General features: G+C 44.7%; 1 protein-coding gene across 1 annotated transcript in view; it reads right to left on the reverse strand.

The window, feature by feature from the left end:
- Window positions 1-437: 437 nt before the first annotated feature.
- The window catches only part of spire2 (spire-type actin nucleation factor 2), an 83914-nt gene continuing 62200 nt past the window's right edge, over window positions 438-22151 (reverse strand). Inside the window, exons 10-15 of the mRNA XM_084335490.1 lie at window positions 18715-18842; window positions 15023-15160; window positions 12244-12311; window positions 11506-11533; window positions 8966-9063; window positions 438-987 (exon numbers count right to left, since the gene is read on the reverse strand). Coding sequence (XP_084191616.1) covers window positions 672-987; window positions 8966-9063; window positions 11506-11533; window positions 12244-12311; window positions 15023-15160; window positions 18715-18842 — 776 coding nt within the window. The 3' untranslated portion in view covers window positions 438-671. The remainder of the gene's footprint in view (window positions 988-8965; window positions 9064-11505; window positions 11534-12243; window positions 12312-15022; window positions 15161-18714; window positions 18843-22151) is intronic.

The raw sequence follows: 22151 nt of genomic DNA on the forward strand, positions 1-22151 counted from the left end.
CCGTTACATTCATAGTGTCACAACAACCGTCATGCTTCAGCAAGTTGTAGTTCCATCAAGCCGTATAAAATGCAAAACAGACTTCGAAACAAATTCCCATTGCAAATTATTTAAAAAACTTTATTATTATTATGCGTGTTTAGTTAAACGTGACGTTTCAGTGTCGCTAAGAGCAAATTACATTCATGACATGAAACAAGGCAACGAAAGCAAAGCTAAAACAGAAGGATTACATCTCAACTTGGCTCCTATCCTCCTCCCTTCCTCTTCTCCCTCACGCATCCCTCCCTTCCAGTTGTGAGCAGTGGGGGAGGGGGGGGTGAAGTTATGACATGATAACGTGCCCCCCCCCCCTCCCTGCGTACCCCCACCTAAACATATTCAACCTCAACACTGAAGGGAGCAGCAGTGGGGGTGGGGGGGGGGGGTGGGGGGTTGGCTGACAACCTTTAACAAGCACTTCAGCTGGATAAGAGATGGTGTGTGTGTGTGTGGGGGGGGGGGGGGTGGTGGTGGTAATGGGGGATGAGAAGGAGAATGTAGAGGAGCTAAACCCCTAGCTAACTAGTGCAGCACAGGTACGGCGACCCCATGGGGGGGGGTCAGCACAGGGGCAGAGGAGTGCAGGAGGGGGTCAGACCAGTCAACGGTCAGTTCGTTGGCTCACTGGTTCATTTGTTCCTCTGCGTGGTGGAAGGGAGCTGCGGCGACGCAGAGTGAAGCCGGTGTGAATACTGTGGATGCGGGTGGTGGGGCGCAGGGTGGAGCGCAGGGTTCGGCTGTGGGCTCGATGCGGCGATGGCGACGGCGGTTTTGTTCTCCCTCTTCGGCGTGTTGTTGAGGATGTCCAGGCTCCGGCGGCTGGAGGAAATGACGTCGGCGACGAACTTGGTGCAGTCGGCGCAGACGTCCTTCAGGCTGCAGCCGTGGGCGTACAGGTGGGGGAACTCCTCCTCCACCGAGCGACGCGATAGGGTGCGGAGGGACCTGCGGAGGGGGAGGGGAAGCGATGTTATTCGTCGAGAAAAGAAACACTAGTAGTATGCCTTTTTACGGAGCAGACGGTCGGATTTTCTTTTAATTGACATATCTCAATACTCAAATCTCAGTTCACCGTCATGGCTGATTTTAAATATTCCACAACACAGACAAATGAACGAGAGTGAGCAAGTAAACCAAACTCCTTTTCTAGGAGTTTTGTTTATTTCCCCGTTTCTATTTTTGTTCCTTTGTCGTTTCCTTTGTTTGTCCATTTCTTTGATTTTATTATTGGAAGAAAAATCCACGCTCCAAGCAACAACGAGGTGCGGCCCGTGAAGAGGAACGCCTCCCATTTGAAGAAATCACCCGTTATTCCAGTTCAGTCTGTATTTTTTTAACACGCACCACTCTCTCCTGAAGCTAGGAACCGGAGAGAAACCCCTGGGATGTAAAACGTGGGGCTTTTAATGAGGCCAGACTGTTTGTGTGAGCTCTTACACCCAAATGAGAGTTGAATTCTGGTTCAGACCCTTTGGCAATGCTAGAATAGAAACCTCAAGAGTTAGGGATGGGTACCAAATCCGGTACTTTTAAGGGTATGGACCGAATCACGTCAGTACTACAGAGTACCGATTCACGTGAGATCCACCGGTGCCACATTTCGGTAATTTATTTTACCTAAAATTGAAGCCCGATGACGTCAACATTTAGTTTACCGCGAAACGAAACCTATGAAGTGTTCACGTCAACGTTCACGCGCACAATACATGATTACCTAGGATTTGACTTGATTCAACAATAAAGCAGTCGGGGCAATGGCAAGCCGAAAACGGTTGCAAGTGTGGTTACACTATACAAAGCTAGATGCAGATAACGCTCGCTGCAATATTATATATATATATATTAACAAATTGTTCTAAATAAATAATAATGATAATAAAGTTGAAGTTTGGATTTTTTTTTTACAACTGTGGTAGATAGATAAAATTTTTAGAGACTAAAGTACCGAAAAAAGGTGAACGGTACATAAGATAAAGGACTTTTTGTTTTGCCATCATGCACTTACACACTGTACAACAGTGGGTTCCCATGGAGCGGCTTTTTCTGACCATCTGAAACCCTATCAAGAGTTCACAAAAATGTTCTGGCCCCAGAGTCGCATTCATTGTGTTTGACCTATACTCTCGGGAACAGGGTGAATCTGCATTTTGCTATGATGCCCCTCTAGCTCATGGAATGAACTCCCAACAGTCCTTAAAGGAACACTCCAACATTTTGGGAAAGTAGCTTATTTAACATCTTCACTGGGGTTAGACAAGAAGATGCATACCTTTGTCGTCTCTGTGCATGCATTAGGCATCGGGAACGCCTGCACCGTTAGCCTAGCTTAGCGTCATTCACTGGAAGTAGGTTACACATTTAGCCTAGTTCCCAACAGTCACGAAATACACTCCAAATACAATCGAAATACAATTCCAAAACGTTCCTGTAAACATGTTGTGACCTGTGTATTTACCATGTGGAGAAATAAAAAATAATTGAATTACCGGTAGACATTTCCGTTTTCTAAGCAGATATACTCGAAAAAAAATGTGCCGAACCACTGCCGTCTGGGCGCAGTGATTTCACGTCACCAGTGCTACTTTCTAGACTTCTGGTGGATCCTGCTGGACTTCACCCTAATCGATAAATGACTGTTAAATAAATATTTATAAATTAATAAATGTCGTGACTGTTGGGAACTAGGCTAAATGTGTAACCTACTTCCAGTGAATGACGCTAAGCTAGGCTAACGGTGCAGGCGTTCCCGATGCCTAATGCTAACACAGAGACGACAAAGGTATGTATCTTCTTGTCTAACTCCAGGGAAGATGTTAAATAAGCTAATTTCCCAAAATGTCAGAGTGTTCCTTTAAAGCTCGAGATTCTCCCCTCTGTTGCAGAGTTTAAAAACCTTGATCTCTAACCTTTGTCAATCAAGTTGTACATGTTTTTATTTATTTGTTATCCTTTCCTTTGTCTCGCCTTATTGTCTTGATTTTATATGCCTTTTTTTTCGGGGGAGGGGGGGGGGCTTATTTCTGTATGTACACTCGACGTGACTGTAAATGAGGGGGAAACCTCAGTTGCATTTGGAGTTAAGATAAAGGTTTGAAATGAAATGAAAATAGTCTATGGAGAAGCCCCAGATTTGACATCCCAGTGACATCACTGATCGGAGGATTCTTCTCTCGCTTTAGGGGAGAGTGGTGCGTGTTCACAAATACTGACTGGACTGTCCTGGGGCACAGGAAGAACATACTGACTGGACTGTCCTGGGGCACAGGAAGAACATACTGACTGGACTGTCCTGGGGCACAGGAAGAACATACTGACTGGACTGTCCTGGGGCTCAGGAGGAACATACTGACTGGACTGTCCTGGGGCACAGGAAGAACATACTGACTGAACCGTCCTGGGGCTCAGGAGGAACATACTGACTGGACTGTCCTGGGGCTCAGGAAGAACATACTGACTGGACTGTCCTGGGGCTCAGGAAGAACATACTGACTGAACTGTCCTGGGGCTCAGGAGGAACATACTGACTGGACTGTCCTGGGGCTCAGGAAGAACATACTGACTGAACCGTCCTGGGGCTCAGGAGGAACATACTGACTGGACTGTCCTGGGGCTCAGGAAGAACATACTGACTGAACTGTCCTGAGGCTGGCAGCTGAGTGGCGCAGTGGGCAAGGCAGTGATGCCTGTACAGCAGAAACAGGAAGTATCGGGGGCAGCGTGAGCCTCCCACGCATTACTCCTCGCCACTGAGAGTTCGAGCTGTCTGGTGAAAATATGCGACAGGCTGCCTCCTCGTGTACCGGAGGGGACACGTGATGCAAGGCTTCTATCCTCACTACAGCCGACCAGTGGGAGGCATAGTATAGCAACGTTCAAGACAGGGGAGGGAAGAATTGGAATCACGAAATTGGGATGGGAGAAAAATAGAAAAATATGAGAAAAAGTAGTGATGCACGATATATCGGCCGCCGATATAATATCGGCCGATATGGCCGTTTTTTTACACATCGGTATCGGACCGATATCAAGATAGGGCCGATATTAAAAAAAAATAAATAAAAAAAAAAATTTTTATTTTATTTTTATTTTTTAATCTTTTTTCTTTTCTTTTTACATGTTTTGGCCTTAAATAGTTTCAAAATATCAGTCATTTCTGAAAATAAGTTACAAAAGTAAAAAAATTATGCGTTTTGGAAAATAGCTCTTTATTTGATTATCATAAAAAAGTGTTTTCTATACAGAGATATCGACATCGGTAAATATCGGTATCGGCCAGAACAGCAATATTAATATCGGTATCGGCCACAATTTTCACATCGGTGCATCACTAAGAAAAAGTGGATTAAAAAAAAACTGTCCTGGGGCTGACTGAACTGTCCTGGGACACAGGAAGAACATACTGACTGAACTGCTCTGTCGAAGCTTTTAAATCCCTGCTTAAGACCCATCTTTTCTCTCTCTCCTTCAACCTACCCTGATCGCACCTGGTCGGGGACTGACCCTTAGATTAATCTGTCTAGTTTAGTTAGGATGTCTATTTGCTCCCATGGCTGCTTTTCTGCAGACATGGGAGAACCTTTTTAACTCTGTCTCAACCGGTCCCATGGAACAGATTCATACCGCCTTCTGTCTGGCCTGCAGTGCTGAACCTTCTGAGTGGCTTCTCCTGCCCCCCGGGGCATACGGCCCCGAGCTATTGTCTTGCATCTCATCCTGTATCCATACACCTGCAGTAGTTCTATCTATTACAAAATGTTCTTATATACTATGATTCTACTGTCACCATGCATGCATATGCTCACTACATGTATTTATTACTCCATCTCCGCCCACTACAAACACGGGAACTCTCTAACCCCTGTGTGTCTTCCCCCCCCCCCCCATCTCTCTGAGTGGTTGTCTCGTAGTGCTGTCCAAGGTGGTGGATGTCTCGGGGTCTTGGCCAAGATTGCAGTGACTGTTCTATGTGCACCACTGAGGCCATGGATCAGCTTCTTACCGTCTTCTGTCCGTGGTCTGTCAACATGGTCTAGACGAGTTCATTGCTGGGTTACAGGTAAGTACGTCTGTTCTATTCTATTCACATAATATGCTTACTACATTATATCTATTCAAGTTTCTTTATTAGTTGTCATACAGAAGTACAGAATACTTTTATACAAAATGCTTCTTTCTATTACGCTCCCCGACACAGGAAGAACATACTGACTGAACTGTCCTGGGACACAGGAAGAACATATGTGAAGTCTTAGAAAATGGACGTTATTCCCCTTTAAATGTAGCAGTACAACATGTTTAAATGTAATAGTACAACATGTTTTTCGTTGAATTCATGCCACTGTGACATGCGTTCTAAAATGCCCTTCTACAAATGCATTTCAAACTGATTGACAAACACAATTAGCTGCAACACAAACGTACACAAGCCAAACACAATCTAGGTCATCGTCATTAACATAAAATGGAACAAATAGATAAACAATAATATGCGGGGAGGAAAAAGCACTCACGGTGCTGCAATCAGATTCACTTCCCAGTCACTGATTTACATTATTTGTTTAATTAACCTTGTTGAAATTTTGCTAGTAAAAAAAAAAAAAAAAAAGGCAAAAGGAATAAATAAAAGATAAATAAATAAATAAATCGTAAAATAGAAAATTAAAAGACGCGCTGCACTGGAATCAGACTAATCCCCCCTGGTCTCTAACACGCAGATTAAGGTCAAGCATTGCTGATTAAATGCCACACAACATTTGCTGTTCTAGAAGCTACTATATCTGTTTCTGTCTTCAGCAGCACGACTGGAGAGCGATTGACAGGTGTTCAGCAGATCAACACGCCCTCTCCACACACACCAATACACCTCGTTTCTCACTCCCTCATACAGACACTAGCTCTCTCTCTCTCTCTCACCAACACACCTGGTTTCAGAGTCTCTCTCTCTCTCTCCAACACACCTTCTCTCTCTCTCCAACACACCTTGTTTCAGAGTCTCTCTCTCTCTCCAACACACCTTCTCTCTCTAACACACCTTGTTTCTCGCTCCCTCACACAGTCTCTCTCTCTCTTTCTCACATTTGCTCTCACATTTACATACACTCTGCCTTCTCTCTCCCTATCCCTCTCTCCCTCCCTCTATCCCCCTCTCCCTCCCTCCCTCTACCTCCCTCCCTCTCTCCCTCTCTCCACCATGCTCTCTCTCCTAAATCTACCTTTACCGTCTTCTCCAATCACCCTGGACAAGGAACTGTGATATTTAGTAGTCTGTATAATTATTACATAATGACTGCTAGAGGGCCTGAGATGAGGTGTTGCACGCATTACATAACAAGAGAGTGAGAGTTCTGGGAGAGAGAGAGAGAGAGAGAGAGAGGTGGGGTGGGGGATAGAGGATAGTGATTGGATGGGATTGAGTGTGTGATCTCCCATTGGTCGCATTAAGTAAAGACTTTGTTTCCGGGGTCAATGTCTGGTGACGGGAGACTGTTAGTCACACTTGTCTGTTAATGACTGTGCTGGTGTGAGAGAGGGACTGAGAGAGAAAGAGAGAGAGGGACTGAGTGAGTAAGAGACAGATAGAGATTATGAGTTTGAGACAGTTATATTGAATCTAGGACGATCACCTTAAGTGTGTATTGTCTTGTCCTTGGAATAAGTATGAAAGCGGTGTATCAAACCAGAAATGTGAGAAATATATCAACAAATGATCAACAAAAATATTTTATAAATCGGGTGTCTTATTACTGGATCTAGTAAACAAGTCACAGTGGAACAGTAATAGTGTTTACCCGCTCTGCACAGAAATTTGGCATTCTCTTTTGAAACTAGTTACCAGTGGTTACAGGCAGCCATGTTGGAAGAGAGACAACTTGTGGGTCCGTCCCATGCTTAAACTTAAGGTTCAGACCGGTTAGCAACACTAGAGTATAAAGGGTGCCTCCACACCCAAGTTGCTTTGAAATGGTCCGAATCAAAAGTTTAATTGTTGTTTTTCGTTAAATTTAGTTATTGTTTCGGTTATGTTTCACGTTGCCAGTGGACAAACAGACTAAACTTTTTCTTTTAATATAATAAATTTTTTTATCCACTTTTTCTCCTTATTTTTTTCTGTTTTTCTCCCATCCCAATTTCGCCTCGTCTGTCTCGAACGTTGCTAGACTATGCCTCCCACTGGTCAGCTGCAGTGAGGACCAAGCCTTGCATCACGTGTCCCCTCCGGTACACAAGGAGGCAGCCGTCGCATCTTTTCACCTGTACAGCGCAATCTCTCAGTGGCGAGGAGTAACGCGTGGGAGGCTCACGCTGCCCCCGTTACTTCCTGATTCTGCTGTACAGGCTCACCAACCGACCTCTTTTAACATCATTTTGAATCCTAACGAACATAATGTTAATAAATAACCAAAATAATCTTGTGATCCCCACTTTGTGTTATGAAATATACGTTTAGTTTCCGATGCACTGGGAAGCCACCGTGTGCCACTGTCTAGGACTAGGCTAGTCACTGGAATTATGCATGCAAGGTATTTAACACTATTTGGCTCATTTCAATTTACTAGCAGCGAAAATAATAACCTTATGATGATAATAAAAAAAATCGCACATTTAGAAATATATGAAAGAATTTCAACAAAAAACCATCTAATCAGCTTGGCTCTGCTCAGGAGGTAGAGCGGTTGTCTGGTAATCTGAAGGTTCCCGGGTCGATCCCGGCTCCTCCCAGCAGTGTGTCGAAGTGTCCTTGAGCAAGACACTTAACCCCTGACTGCTCCCGATGAGCAGGTTGGCACCTTGCATGGTTACTGCCCAGTAACCATGGATATATTGCTCATGTACTGCCCAGTAACCATGGATATATTGCTCATGTACTGCCCAGTAAACATTGATATATTGCTCATGTACTGCCCAGTAAACATGGATATATTGTGCATGTACTGCCCAGTAAACATGGATATATTGCTCATGTACTGCCCAGTAAACCTGGATATATTGTGCATGTACTTCCCAGTAAACATGGATATTATATTGCGCATGTACTGCCCAGTAAACATGGATATATTGCTCATGTGTAGAAGTCACCTGATCTCGACCACATTCTTACCACTACTCGATTATTGTGATTTACTCTACATGCATGCACCTGATCAGTACCTCAGAAAGCTGGATACTGTGTACCATTCTGCCTTACGCTTTGTTACGAAATGTGGCAATCGAGTGCACCATTGCACCCTATATGCCATTGCAAATTGCCCATCTCTACAAGCACGCAGATTTTCACGATGGCTCTCTCTCTTGTGCACAAAGCTCTGCTTAGGCTGGTTCCCTCGTACCTAAGCGTGTTTCTGTGCACTAAGCAAAACAAGTATGCCCTTCGTTCCCAAGATGCTCTGAAATTGGATGTTCCCTATTATGAGAACTGAATTGGGAAAAATGGCTTTTAAATACGCTGCTCCTTTATCCTGGAACAAGCTACAGGAGGACCTAAAATTGCCAGGACTGGTCACCTTCGGAGAATTTAAAACCATCTTAAAAACCTATGAATTCAGTTCCCTCGATAACTTGCCTGAAATTGGATCTTGCTGTGAATGTTTTATCTGTATTTTATTGTGATGTTCTTTTTATGTTGAAACTTTCTGCTGCCTTGCTTGGCCAGATCGCTCTTGAAAAAGAGATTTTAATCTCAATGATGCTTATCTGGTTAAATAATGGATTTGATTGATTGATGTACCGCCCAGTAAACATGGACATATTGCTCATGTACTGCCCAGTAAACATGGACATATCGCTCATGTACTGCCCAGTAAACATGGGTATATTGCCCAGTAAACATGGACATATTGCTCATGTACTGCCCAGTAAACATGGATATATTGCCCAGTAAACATGGATATATTGCTCGGCCCCAATGATCTGCTCATAGACTCACTTGTAGACTTCACTCTTGCTGCCATGGCTCTTGGGACTGCTGTGGAAGCCCACAGTGTAGACTGGGATGTGGGCCATCTTCTTAGAAGGAACCTTCATCTGCAAAGTAGAGGAGGAAAGGAATGGAAAAACATTAAAAGGAACACGCCAACATGATGGGAAATTCACTTGTGAGACGAGAAGATAGACCCGTTTATGCGTCGAGTAGAAAGATATCCGGCAGCACGTTAGCCTAGCTTAGCACAACGAATGGAATTGGACAGTAACAGTTAGCCAAGGCATCCCCTGGAGTTTAAGCTAGGCTACCGGTACTGTCCGATTCCATTCATTGTGCTAAGCTAGGCTAGCGTGCAGCCGGATGGCTTTCGCCTGAACGCAGAGAGAGGAAACTGGTATCTATCTTCTTGTCTCACTCTGGAGAAGACGGTAAGTGAATATCCCATATCCTTTAATGTTAAGTTGGTGACATGGTAAAAAGAAAAAAGCACAGAAGAAAGGATACATTTAAAGATTCACATCACAAACAAAAAAAAAGTATAATGGGGATAAACACAGGACAGCAGAACCCACATCACAAAACCAATAGATCAAACACAACAAGGAACTACAAACTCACACACTAACGTTACCCCACAGACCAGTGGTCACCGGTTAATCCACAGTCACAGCATACACATCACATACAATCATATGAGGGGCTGTTTAGGGCAATACTATTGAGATGAAAAGCTGTATACGTGACCGTGTTTCAGTAGTATAGCCCTATCGGCCCCTCATACATTCACGCCATCACATACACAGAACAAAACAGACTAGACAAAACGGAACCAAATATACACGGCTCAGCACTTTGCAAACACATAGCACAGCACAACACAGAGAGGAGCCACAGCAAACCAAAACACACAAGACAGCCCGAACCTCAAACCTACAGAGCACAGACCCACACATCCACACGGGCCGGGGACTGGGGCACAAATCAAGATCATCAAAAGAATTAAACAACCATCGGAATACCAGCCACTGGAACAAACATAGCATGAAACAGAGAAAGGGAAGGCTCAGGACTCCTAGAAGCCTATACTACTGCTCTCTAATGAATTATCCGCTTAGGACAGGGTGCACATAGGAATCTAGGATGTAGATCTCGAAATGTTAAAAACAAGTCAAATGAAGGATAATAAAAATAGAATGTCAACTCATTCTGCGCCAAACCCGAACTTTCTCTGGTTTCAAATCAAACCGTTGAGCGCCAAACCCGAGATGGTTATTTTTTCCGATTTTCCCCATTCTAAACACTCGTGTGGACCTGCCTGTGTCTCCCTGGCACCGCTGCCTACGTTATAATTGCAATGACGATCGAATCCCGACAGTGGGCAGTATCGCCTACCTTTTTAACTGAGTCTCTCAGTTGTCTTTCAGTACTGAGGTACCTCCGGCTGCAGGAATCCCCTCCCCCTCAAAGTGAATCAGCACACAGCTATCCGTCACCGATTTGCTCGCCTGAAACCTATTGTTTCCCGTATTATAGCCAGGCCCAATGCACACGAGTAATGACGATCGCGATGGAACTACTGGGATTATTAATTTTGGACTACCTTCTGACTAAGGTAAGGTCTATTTTAGGTCTATTTTACCGAACCTAAAACATGCTTTTGTATTGATCACAAAGTCGTATTTTACAGAACCTAAAACATGCTTTTGGTAACGATTGCAGCTTCGTAAAATGACCCCCCCCTTGATGATTTTGTGAAGAAACATCTATATTGGTATATACCTTTGATTTGGAAATAATATAGGTTTCAGGCGAGCAACCAGAACGATTTGCGCATATGCATATAACACGTCATATCTCACTATCTAGAAAACGAGAATGGATTATTTTGAAACAGGGCGATGTTTAGCGTGGAATAGCGCACAAAATGAAAGTATGTAGAAATTAACTGGTTTGTCCATGTTGGACTATAAATAGTGCCTGTCAAATGAGCCATACTATTGTCTCCATAGCTATAATATAGAATATGCGATGGGTCCGCAAACATCGTGAACATTTTCAATAACGCTGGTGCCAGGGAGTAAAGATGGGAAAACAGCGTGGCAGTCAATGAGTTAATAATTTGAGGTATTTGTGCAAATGGGCAAAAAAGGACCTTAGAAGCTATTACTAGTAAACATAATACAAACAGTATTTGTAAGAGCCTGACTTATTACACTTAAGAAGAACATGAGAGAATAATTATACACAGAGTATGTACAGGAGTGGACAGGTGTTTGTGAGTAACGTTAAGACAGTTAAGCTTCACTCCCCACTGACTTGCGCTAGCGTTGCTAGGAAATGCTAAAACCTTTGCTTGAAAACACTTGGTTAGTGATGTAACAGGACCGGCTTCTATAACCCCTGAACCTCCCATTTGAGCTTTGATACAAAATCCTATTTTGAAATGTTAATTCAGACTTTATAAAAGCACAATAGTAATCAGTGAAAGGACATGTGACCCTGCATTAGCATTATGCACTGCTGAAAAAGTGATGAAATGTTACCTTTGCACTGCAAGATCCACAGACTGATCTGGAGACACAAGAAAAACAAACAGTCACAAGCTGTGTATTCTGTATCTTTATGGTTTAAAGGTAGAATCTGTCACAAGCTGTGTATTCCATATATTGCAAGATACAAGATACTTTAATGCCACAAAATGATGGTTGGTGGTAATTGTTTGCAGTACAGTTTGTTAAAAGCACTGGGACATCAACATGAAACATCAGACATCAAACCCCCCCCCCCCCCCCCCTCCCAATCCCCACAATAAATACATAACATACATACAGGACAGTCACATTTAACAGTGTCAGTCAGTATTGATGGTTTAAAGGTAGAATCTGTCACAAGCTGTGTATTCTGTATCTTGATGGTTTAAAGGTAGAATCTGTCACAAGCTCCATTCTGTATCTTGATGGTTTAATGGTAGAATCTGAAATTGCTCTCAAACAGTGACTTCTAGACAAAAAGAAGAAGCCCTGTTTGGTTACAATTGTGTTTGGGTCTGATGTGTGGGTTGGAGTTGAGCGGGGATAAGGAAGGGGTTGCTACTGCTGGTCACCCTCAGGCTCTACCAAGAGAGGTCTGGAGAAATCCACAGTATAATAGTTACTAAACTCTTAAACAAAGTGCAATACTTGTGGCTCTTTTGCCTAGAGGCTGTTGCTTGACAGCATTACAGAGTCTACCTTTAATTACTCTAAATAGTCAATAGTGTATTTAAGAAAAACATGTCAGACCTTTTACAGAGTAGGCAGGTGGAAGGCCAGGAGAAGAGGGGGAACTTAACCTTACAGCAGCAGCACACCTGGGAGAAACACACACACACGTCATTTCTTTAACCCTTTCCGGAGTACAATCTCACACGTGGAGGTAGAATCTTGAGAACTCAACATTCTAACGATGATGTACTGTAACCACGGCTACTGGTTTCTGGCTATACTACATTCCAAGATAGAATTATCAGGAAAACATACAAAAATGTGTCACGTCGGGGCCCGTCTTCAAGCACCCTGCCTGTCTCCAAGCACCCTGCCTGTCTCCAAGCACCCTGCCTGTCCTGAACGAATTGCCCCGTGGGGGGATGACACAGCAGGGCAGCAGTGGCCTAAAGGCTAGAGAGAAATGAGTCTTGAAACCAGAGAAATTGGTCTTGAAACCAGATAAACGGGTCTTGAAACCAGGGAAACTGGTCTTGAAACCAGGGGAATGGGAATTGAAACCAGAGAAACAGGTCTTGAAAACCAGAGAAAAGGGTCTTGAAACCAGAGAAAGGAGTCTTGAAACCAGAGAAATTGGTCTTGAAACCAGACGATTGCTGGTTTGAAACCCCGAAGCTGCAGCGAAATCTGAGAGAGGGAAGTGAATGAGTAACACTCTCTCGATAATCGCTGAAGTAACCCCTGAGCAAGGCAGTTACAACCCCCCCCCCCCCCCCCCCAACTGCAAACAAAGACTACATTTGTCCTGGGCAGTTCCCAGGTGTGAATGTGTGGATCAGGGCTTTGCCGAGAAAGAGTATGCATGCTCAACAAATCTGGGTAAATAAAAAGGTGAAGAAAGACAACAACACATGTAGGTAGAGTTGTATAGACCTGTTCGCTGTATACAAACATAACGTGTTCGAGCCAGTCAGCAATACCAACTGAGTCACGTGACTAAGTTGCCCCGGACCTGTACGACGGGGCTCTATGGAGAAACCATGACACTCCCCTGAATAAAAGTTGTTTCAAACAAAAACGGCTGGATGTCATTTAGCCAAATCAGCAGTCTTTCACCTTTTACATATCTAGCTTGGTATGGATCGATTGTTTAGATCGCTAGCATGGCTAACAAATGCAAATATATTGTAGTCTGCCCCGTTGTTCTGACCAGGATTACGTTCCTTTTGCCTCCTTGATGTGCGGCACACACTGAGCTGCGGTTAGACACAGGGCCATTTTTGTTTAGTTTTCAAGATCAGTTTAGCTTTCCAGAGCGCAACGTAGTGGCAGGCGAGTTAGACATTTGTTTTGCGACCCGAGCACTTTCGTTTTGTCAGAACGAGGCATGGTCAGACCGCAACGGATCGCGTCTCGAATTCAGCACTGAGCATGCGCGGGGAGGTAGTTACCTTGGATGTGCCAATACACTTCCTGCCAAAAAAATCAACAAGCCACCATCTTTAAATGCCTCCGTGAGCCATTTAGCCAATGTAGCACTTATTTTTCAGCAAAGAAAGTGCAATAAAAGTGCAATAAACAAAACGGATACATTCACTGCGTGTTCTGCCTCTCATTTGTTGATGAAACAAAACTAACATCAACACAATTGACCACCAAGAGAGGATAGTTTAGTCTCACAAAAAGATCAGCGATTTTGTTAGCTTACATGCTAATGCGATAGGGATATGCCATTGTAACAGTATAGCATTGTGGCTAGCAGCTAACGTTAGCTCACATTAGCCAGTCAGCACCAAACTGATGATATCAGGAGCTATCAGTAGCTAGATAACATTAGACAACGCCTCATGTATTAAACAAAGGTGAATAGATGACTGGGCCATTTTGTTTAATGCTTGTTAAGATTGAAAGAATGAATGGATGTAAACTTTATTTAACATATTGCAGAATGGGTACAATACAATACGGCTCAATACAAACAATTGTTAAGGGAATGCAGACTGTTGTAGCTTGGACTGGGGTCCTTATAACAATAACTTGACAACACATGGTAGCTGCAGCTATTTGGGACAGCTCTGTCGTCACCGGACGTTGGTGAGGGCACGCAGATGTCGGTATCTACTGCGCATGGGCGTTGAGCAACAACGGCTCCGCGCAGATTACATGACACGTTGTCGGCGAGTTTTGGCGAGTATCCAAAACGAAAACACCTTTTCAGCGTTGTCAGTAGGGCAACGCGTTTTCCTGCCAAAACGGCATTTATATTTAACTGGGACAGCAAACGTATTCATTCAGCAACTAAACGAAAACAAAAACACCTAGTCTAACCATGGCCTAGTCTGACGTGGACAGAGAACAGGTCGATAGTAAGTCCCTAACCCTTTCTTCTACATCCTATTAGTTTCTGTACCAGTTTATCTTCATGCGGTCATAATTGAAGCCATGAGTATCATCAGCTAATCATGGCCAAGAGGCTGCTAGCTTAAATTTGCCATGTGATCACTAAATACAAGACTGGTTAACTTAGCCTACCTTTACTAGTACTATATACTGTAAAGTTGATTGTCCACATACTCTGGTGTATTTCCTGTGTATATAATAGATGCGCAATTCCCAGTTGGGAGCAGCTATACTAATTTTCCTATCATGGTGAGGTAGCCACATAGAGCTAGAATGTATAGAATGGACACTCCGAGATGTAACCTTTAAATTCGGTCTTCTGTTTAACTAATCTTAATGAAGTTGTTGAAAATAGAGTTTATCCTATAGATTATTATGACTCTTACTTAGTATATAGATATGGTACTAAATGTGACCATCTATTGCATCATGTAGAACGCTACGAGAGGATTCCTACCTTGCCTCTCTTCAGGTTACTATAAAGGTCTTTGCTCTGAAGGAACTTCTCCATCTCCGCTTTCACCAGCACTCGGCGCACGTTGATGACCTCATCCACAGTTAAGGCGAGACTCTCGACGGGGTGGCTGAACTCTTCCTGAACATCGACACGAGAAACACAGGAAGCACAACGTTCAGCCAACCTAGATGACTCGGTTATGATGAAAATAACTTTTAAAAGCTTCTTTAAACACATCTCTCCAAGAACAAAAAAAATAATAAATACAAATCTGGATTGGGATTATGATCAGCGTTTAAAGTCCACGCCGACCATCTGATGCTACACACTGCGGCGTCATCGTCAGCTTACATGGCCGAGAGGTGAGTGGCGGCAAGACGGTGCTCTGAGCTCGTTATGAGCCGTCATCCTCCAGGTCCTCTGAGGACACAACACTCTGAAGACACTCTGAAGACACGACACTCTGAAGACATGACACTCTGAAGACACTGAAGACATGACACTCTGAAGACACGACACTCTGAAGACACGACACTCTGAAGACACTCTGAAGACATGCCACTCTGAAGACATGACACTCTGAAGACACGACACTCTGAAGACACTCTGAAGACACTCTGAAGACACGACACTCTGAAGACATGACACTCTGAAGACACTGAAGACATGACACTCTGAAGACACGACACTCTGAAGACACTCTGAAGACATGCCACTCTGAAGACATGACACTCTGAAGGCACGACACTCTGAAGACACGACACTCTGAAGACACTCTGAAGACATGACACTCTGAAGACATGACATTCTGAAGACACGATACTCTGAAGACACTCTGAAGACATGACACTCTGAAGACATGACACTCTGAAGACACTCTGAAGACATGACACTCTGAAGACATGACACTCTGAAGACACGACACTCTGAAGACACGACACTCTGAAGACACTCTGAGGACATGACACTCTGAAGACACGACACTCTGAAGACACGACACTGAGGACACGACACTCTGAAGACACAACACTCTGACACTCTGAAGACATGACACTCTGAAGACACGACACTGAGGACACGACACTCTGAAGACACAACACTCTGACACTCTGAAGACATGACACTCTGAAGACATGACACTCTGAAGACACTGAAGACATGACACTCTGAAGACACGACACTCTGAAGACACTCTGAAGACATGCCACTCTGAAGACATGACACTCTGAAGACACGACACTCTGAAGACACTCTGAAGACACGACACTGAGGACACGACACTCTGAAGACACAACACTCTGACACTCTGAAGACATGACACTCTGAAGACATGACACTCTGAGGACACTGAGGACATGACACTCTGAAGACACTCTGAAGACATGACACTCTGAAGACACGACACTGAGGACACGACACTCTGAAGACACAACACTCTGACACTCTGAAGACATGACACTCTGAAGACATGACACTCTGAAGACACTGAGGACATGACACTCTGAAGACACTCTGAAGACACCGAGGACATGACACTGAAGACACGACACTCTGAAGACACTCTGAAGACACCGAGGACATGACACTGAAGACACTCTGAGGACATGACACTCTGAAGACACTCCGAGGACACGACACTCTGAAGACACTCTGAAGACACCGAGGACATGACACTGAAGACACTCTGAGGACATGACACTCTGAAGACACTCTGAAGACACTCTGAGGACATGACACTGAGGACACGACACTCTGAGTACAGTAAAAAGGACAAGTATACAAAAAGTATACAAAAACAAATACAAATCCCCAAAAACAGTACTTAAGTATTGTAACGAAGTACCCCTGGAAACCTGAATATGAATAAGTTGATATTAGCCGGGGTACTGGGCTGTGTGAACACATCTTATTCCAGTTTGCTGGTTGTGTGTTCTGTCTCAGTTCTATTCACATGATAATATTTGCAATATTCACTCATGTGTAGACGCTTTCAACTCGACAACAAAAACAACACAGCTCAGTGTTTCAACTACCGTTGATTTTCTGTCAGCCGTCAAACCTGAGAGGAAATCAACTGTAGTTTTAGCTGGCTCCATAGCGACACATCAAACACTCCACTGGACTGTGTGGATTGCATTGCCGGGGGGGGGGGGGGGGGGCAGCTTGAGCCCAAGCTTACTTCCTGTTAGCTATTGATATCAGAAAACCCCACGACAGGGAATAAACTGGAGACCAATTTAGAATGTTTATGTTTGAAGGGGGGGGGGGGGTATTGGACCACTATCATCTGTTCTGGGATTGTTCATCCATTCTACCTCTATGGACACAAGTACATGGAAAAGGAAGTAGAAGTTCTGTTCAAATTTGAAGTGATGTATTTGAGGGAAAATAGACTTTGATACAAGGGATAATGACGACATGTATAAATATAGTTTTAACATATTAACACTTTGAGTGCCAGCGACGAGATTTCTCGTTAGTTCATGCCAACCGTTGAGTGCCAGCCGACGAGAGATCTCGTTTATCGTTTTTAGCGATTTCCATTCATATTTCATCAATCTAGCCTCCAGTTACCACTGGAAGTCTCTCTGAGCTCCATTGGGAAAATACCGCACCCTATCGTCTCTCCGTGTGGTACTGCACCCCTTTGGAATGGATTGAATGAAACGCATGGGGGGAAAAAAATCCTGCTTCCACATTTTACTTCTCAGGCATGTAACTCAAGCCGATCGGATTCATTGTGGACCATCAGAACAGCGTGGAATCGGTGTTTCGACCCCCCAGCGTTGGATCAATAAACGCGATCGATATTTGGAATGACGATCAGGAATTGGAATAATCTTTTTGGAGAACATCTGATCTGAGGTAAGGAATCTATTTTTACCAGTCTTGGGATAATCAGAGCTTTTTTCACAGAGATATCAACGTGGACCCTATGTGTGTGTGTGCGTGTGTGTGTGTGTGTGCTGATCAGGAAATGGATAATCGATTTTTCAGCCCGCTACTATAGCGTGCATAAGTACACATACTATCGATAATTTAGCGTTTATTTGAAAACGATTCATAAATAGGCCGAAAAATGTCAACTTTTTTGTGTAATCCAGTGTATACCACTAAAGGGCGATTATCACAGAATCTTCTGAAATGTTCTGGAACTTTCATAAAACGATCAGTTTCGACAATGTTGACTGCAAACAAGTCATTGATAAGCAACGGCCATATTATACACATAGCCATAATTTAAGATATAGTTTATGCGTTCGCAAATATGAGAGCTCCATCATTGAAGTGGGTGGTGGCATTCAACAGGGTTCCGGGGCACCGGACCCGTAGCACGGAAAGTGTTAAGGGTGGCAAGCAAAAAGGCTCTCTCACAAGGATGAGAAAGGTTGATGTGTGCATTGAGACGACAGAAGGAAAGGTTTGAGAAGAGGTGAGAATCGTCACAAGGCCAGACTTTGTAGTTAAATTGAAAAGTTGAAGGATATGAAAGCCCCTTTTTGTTTTTTGTTGTTAATTTATTTTAATATCTTTTTTTTGTGGCGCCGTTTTTATTTGTATGTCAATTTACAACAACAACAAAAAAAATTATATGAAAATGCATAGAAAACACCATATCCATTCTAAAGACCTACACCCGGATAGTGTCACACAGAGCACTGTGTGTTTGGACCAAACTGAACTCGACTCACCATCCACTGATTCTTGCTGCCGATGTCGGGACTGCAGGCGACTTCGGAGGCCTCCGTGGTTTCATCCACTGAGCTGAGAGACAGGCGTGCCGGGGAGGGGGGCACCCAGCCCTGCACCGGGAGGGAGGCTGGAGGGAGAGGTCAGGAGAGGTCACCTGGTGGTGCCCAGGACCAGGCTTAAAACAAAAGGGGACGAGCTTTCGCGGTGACAGCCCCAAGGCTCTGAAACGCCCTCCCCCTGAACACCGCTCCCTCTGAACCCATTTTTAAAAAGGCAGTTAAAAACATACCTCTACAAACACCTACATCCGTTTTTCTGTTTGTGACTTTTAGTTTTTTAGTTGTCTATTCTGTTGTTGTTCTCATTTGAATGTTTTATTCTTTTCTTCAAATGTTTCCTCTTACTGTATTTGACTGATGTTATATATATATATATATTACCGTTTCTTGTAAAGCACTTTGTGCATGTGTGCAGAGAAGGGCGCCATATAAATCAAGTTTTACTTACTATTTACTTACTTAGCCGTAGGGCAAGGACCGACTCGGCTAATGTCTGAAGAACTAACGGCTGGAGAACTTAGAACTGTTTTGACTCTTAACTACATTCAGATTAAATTCAGAACTGCACTATTGCATCATTTTACTCCGATATTATTGGGGTTGTCCTAGTGATGGGTCAGAACCCCTGAGAGACCTGGGGTACGTTAAACCACGGGTCAGAACCCGTGGACAGAAAGATTGTGGGGTGATTGAAAACTTTATTAACAGATTGTAGAATGGGTACAATACAGTACGGCTCAATACTTACAATTGTTAAGAGGATGCAGACCAGAGAAAGACTTTAGTCTTGTTTACATCAGGGTCCCCCATTTTCAATTCATAATGACATACACAACATACAGATATATATCATGACATACAATACAGATATACAGTACTGTTACATTTGTGACACACGATATGCAAATATACAGTACTGTTAAACAGAGATCCTAACAGAAAATATATACATACGAGGGGGAGGAGACGGGTGGGGGAGGGGGGGTTTGGACATTTACGGGGGCCAGTTTCGAATTGCAGCCTACCGTAGGTGCTCTTTGAGAGCGGTTTTGAAGGTGGGTAGGGCCAAACCACGCCCAGGCTTGCAGTAACGTACAGGCAGCCGTCTTTATATCCTGTATTGACTGTGTGGCTCCAACGCCTCGGTGTCGTCTATTCTCACAACTGCACTATTGCATCAGTTTACTCTTTCTATTCCTATTTGACTAACCGTTTTATTGCACTATTTTGCTACTATTTTATCATTTTAAAACAGTCTGTTTTATGTGTGATGATCGAGCCGTAAAACAGGGAGGCCTGTTGGGATGTTGGATCCTAATTGAATGAATGAATTCTTTATTTCGAATGTTTACAAATAAACAATAAACTAATATTTGTCTAAATGTTTACAAATAAACAAGCGAAAAGGATAGGGTTGAAGCCAAAAGGCTTATAGAACAACCTACCCCTAATTAAAAAACAAATTAAAAAACAAAGGCCAAGTCTACAAAAAAGTTAAAGTTTGCAAGATGAAACAATCAACCAAAACCAATCCCGAAAAGAACATTAAGCCAACATAGGAAAAGCGATAGGTTATGTAGATAACCTAGTTATATTAGTATAGGCTAAGCTCCCGCTCTGAGCCTTACGAGATACTCTATATCGCCTGTGATACCTAATGTATCTCCCACGAACAAAAACACATGCACCCCACCTGTATGGGGCCCCGCCCCTTATGGTGGTACCACCCATATAATCATGACTCTGGTCATGACACACCCTTCCTCGCCAAAAACCCGTCCCAGGAAAAGATCCCTCAAGAGGGAACTCAGGGCGCGCAGAGCGGGAGCTTAGCCTATACTAATATAACTAGGTTATCCACATAACCTATCGTTATATTTCGTATGGCATCGCTCCCGCTCTGAGCCTTACGAGATAATGGGGAAGAGCGGGTGCGAGACCCGACAGATGTACCCCCTGAGGACCCGTAAGCCCACATCAAGGGGTGCGGGGAGCCCTGTCACCCCATCCTTCCTAACGAAGGGGGGGCGCAGTCAACTCCACCTGAATGCGAACAAGAGGGAGCCAGAACCCCTTGAACACACCGTACAGGCGGAACCACGTGTGACTCAACACACTGCGGCCCATACCCATACACTCCTGCTACCCGACCAAAGGACGGGAAGCAGGAAAGGCCACAGACCCCAGAACCGCCTGGGAGACAGAACCCCCGGTCATGTCCATGAGGAAAAACCTTACAAAGGAGCCCGGGGAGGACCATGAAGCTGCAGCACAGATGGCCCCCACCGAGGCCCCACCCAGGAGAGCGGCAGAGGCAGCCACCCCACGAGTGGAGTGCGCCCTGACGCCCCCAGGGGGATCCTGCCCAGCCAGCGTGTAGCAGAGGGTAACACCCTCGCACAACCAATGGGACAGGCGCTGCTCCGACAGTGCCTTACCAGCACGAGCCCCACCGTAACAGACAAAAAGCTGGTCGGTAACCCTGAAATCCTGAGTACGGCTGAGGTAAATCCCCAAGCACGGACTGGACATGACAGGTGAAGGCCCGCATCTAACCCACCAGTGTGAGGAGGAGGACGAAACGCCTGAACCACAATATCCCGGGAGCGGAAGGAACTCCGGATATTCTTAGGCACGAAAGCAGGATTAGGTCGCAGAGTGACACCGCAATCGGTCCGAAAAGACAGGCACTCTGGACGTACCGAGAGAGCACAGAGCTCACCTACGCGTTTAGCGGAAGTGACAGCCAGAAGGAACGCGGTCCTGAAGGACAGCTGTCCCAACGGCGCCCGCTCGAGCGGCTCAAACGGGGCCAAGGACAACCGACCGAGGACCAATTGAAGATCCCAAGTCGGAGCCAAGGAGCGTTGCACCGGCTTAACGCGTCGAGCGCCAAGCAGGAAACGCTTCACAAGAGGGTGGCTGAACAAGACATCCCCTCAAACCCCTCATGATAGGAGGATATAGCTGCTGCATATACCCTCACCGTCGAAGCCGACAGTCTATCAAGGAGAGACTGGAGGTAACTAAGGACAGCAACCAGGGGGCAGGAGACTGAGTCCTGGCCCCCCGCCTTACACCACACTTGGAACATACGTCATCTGCCCGCGTAAGCGCGACAGTGGAGGGAGCATGCGCATTCCATATGGTAACACCATCAGGATCAAGGACCTGCGCCCCTCAACGTACCCGTCCCAACAACTGACCTAACAGATGTATGGGGAAGAATCCCTGGCGGCACGGCATCGGTCCCAGACCTGCCTGGCCATGTCCAGACGCAATCCTCACCCGTCAGGATGAGGGCCGCCCCGCGACAGTACACCTGCACCCACATTCTCCCTGCCGGGGATGTGGGGAGCCCTTAGGCCGCGCAGATG

This window comes from Notolepis coatsorum (assembly GCF_963971535.1).
Source record: "Notolepis coatsorum genome assembly, chromosome: 18".
Classification (NCBI taxonomy): domain Eukaryota; kingdom Metazoa; phylum Chordata; class Actinopteri; order Aulopiformes; family Paralepididae; genus Notolepis; species Notolepis coatsorum.